The 2,371-nt window shown below is 60.8% G+C and overlaps 1 protein-coding gene across 1 annotated transcript in view; it reads right to left on the bottom strand.

The window, feature by feature from the left end:
• Positions 1 to 2,111, bottom strand: part of LOC102754209 (A disintegrin and metalloproteinase with thrombospondin motifs 7) — a 16,949-nt gene extending 14,838 nt beyond the window's left edge. The window contains exons 1-2 of the mRNA XM_015558974.1: positions 1,900 to 2,111; positions 189 to 332 (exon numbers count right to left, since the gene is read on the bottom strand). Of these exons, the coding sequence (XP_015414460.1) occupies positions 189 to 332; positions 1,900 to 2,111 (356 nt within the window). The remainder of the gene's footprint in view (positions 1 to 188; positions 333 to 1,899) is intronic.
• Between the last annotated feature and the right edge of the window lie 260 nt (positions 2,112 to 2,371).

Genomic DNA, 2,371 nt, shown 5'->3' on the forward strand with positions numbered 1-2,371 from the left:
GGAGGGACAGGCGGCCGGACCCCTTGGTTGCCTGGTGACACTAGGCGGGTACCGGCCCCTCCCTGTCCAAAGCCACCATCCCTGCGGGTCCCTCTGCCTGGCACCTCGGTACCCCTGTCCCCGTCTCCTGCCCAGACCCTGACCTCGGGGTCCCGGGCCCTGCCCCGGGGAGGGAGCGGGGTGCTTACTCGAGGAAGCGGGTGATGTACTCGCGGCTGCACTGGGACCAGTTGAGGGGCAGGGAGTGGTAGAACAGCTGCGGGGACATGATGAAGGGCTGTTTGCCCTGCGTGTCACACTCGTTGCCGACCCCGTCGTGCACGATGCCCAAGCTGCAGAGAGCACAGCCCGGGGCAGGGTGAGCGGGTGGAAGGCGCTGGCCACCCCCTCCCTCCCTTTCTCCCCTGAGGCCTGCAGGGGGCCCGATCCTGGTCCCAGGGCTGGCTCAGGTCCCCCCGCAAGGGCTGTGTGGCCTCAGGGAAGTCACTGCCCCTCTCTGAGCATCAACCTAGGAACCAGGAGGTCAGGGTTCGATTCCCGGTCAGGGCACACACCCAGATTGCCCGCTCCATCCCCAGTGGGGGGCGTGCAGGAGGCGGCCGATCCATGATTCTCTCTCATCGTTGACTAGAGGCCCGGTGCACGAATTCGTGCACATTGAAAGGAAATTAATTAGAAGAAATATTTTAGAGGCCGGGGAGGGACCCCAGGAGGTTGGCTTTAGGGTGTGTCCAGCCCGTCTCGCCCAGTCCTGATCGGCCCGACCCCAGCAGCAAGCTAACCTACCAGTCGGAGCGTCTGCCCCCTGGTGGTCAGTGTGTGTCATAGCAACTGGTCGAGCGGTTGTGATTGGACACTTAGCATATTAGGCTAATATATATATTTCTAGCTCTCTCTCTCCCTCCCCTTATCGGGCAGTTGTGGTTGAACACTTAGCATATTAGGCATATATTATATATTTCTAGCTCTCTCTCTCCCTCCCCTTCCTCTCTGAAATCAATAAAAATATATAAGAATAAAAGAGTAATATGCTAATTAGACCGGATGTCCTTCTGGATGTCCTTCCAGACGACCTTCCAGACGAAGCCGGGGCTGCAAGGGAGGCCCAGGTCCCGGGTGCCAGAGGGAAGCCGGTGCCGGCAGCCGGGGGAAGGAGGGCCTATTCTTGCACAAATTTCGTGCACCGGGCCTCTAGTTTCAAAATAAAAAATTAAAATAAAATGCTGCCACAGGGCCCAGCTAAACAGCCCGGCATAGGTGGGGAGGGCTGAGGGGGGGCAGCTGAGGGCACAGGCCGCCGATAGACACAGGCCCCACGTGGACATCACGTGTCTCCATCCCCCGGGAGCACGCAGTGGCTCCAAACAGGGTACCTGCCCAGGGCCGCGGAGCAATCAGCAACCAGGGTTTACTTGCTGGAGACACTGAAGAGTCAAAAATGCAAGTCCTGCCCTGGCCAGTGTGGCTCAGTGGATAGAGCGTCGGCCTGCGGACTGAAGGGTCCCGGGTTCGATTCCGGTCAAGGGCATGGACCTGGGTTGCGGGCACATCCCCAGTGGGGGGCGTGCAGGAGGCAGCTGATCGATGTTCCTCTCTCATCGATGTTTCTGACTCTCTATCTCTCTCCCTTCCTCTCTGTAAAAAATCAATAAAATATATATTTTTTAAAAATGCAAGTCCTGAGGCATTGCCCCCTGGGGACGTCCGGCCTGTTCCCAACCCCTCAAACCAGCCCTGCTCCAAGCCAGGGGGCCGAGGTCCCCCGGGGGCGTCTCTCCTGTTTCCCAGGGAAGCGATCTGGCTGTGGACGTGGACGGGGACACGCGGGGACCCTCCCTGGGATGCGGAGGCCCGTGGGCCGGGATCCCCGGGGTCCCCCAGGTGGGGGCTGCGGGGTACCTGTGCCCAAGCTCGTGGGCCACGGTGAAGGCCATGGGCAGGCCGGAGTCCTCGCTGATGCTGCAGCTCAGGTGGGGCTGGCATATGCCCCCGACGTGGGCCAGGCCCAGGGTCTCACAGGGCTGGTCCTTGTTGGTACAGAGGTCCTTCCTGCACAGACAGAGGCGGGACGTGTCCTGCAGGCTGGCCTGGCCCCATGCGGGGCACCCCATCACCCCTGAGCCGGGCAGGGACCCCAGAGAAGGAGCTAGGAGTATGCCCACCCGGCTGGCGTGGCTCAGGGGCTGAGCGCCGACCTAGGAACCAGGAGGTCAGGGTTCGATTCCCGGTCGGGGCACAGGCCTGGGTTGCGGGCTCGGTCCCCAGTAGGGGGCGTGCAGGAGGCCTCTGGGTAATTTTTAAGATTAAAGCTTTAACCGTCCTTGAGCCCAAATGACTACAATTTGCTATTACAGAGCATCAGTCTGACCCA

Source organism: Myotis davidii, unplaced genomic scaffold, assembly GCF_000327345.1.
Source record: "Myotis davidii unplaced genomic scaffold, ASM32734v1 scaffold1914, whole genome shotgun sequence".
In the NCBI taxonomy this organism is placed as follows: domain Eukaryota; kingdom Metazoa; phylum Chordata; class Mammalia; order Chiroptera; family Vespertilionidae; genus Myotis; species Myotis davidii.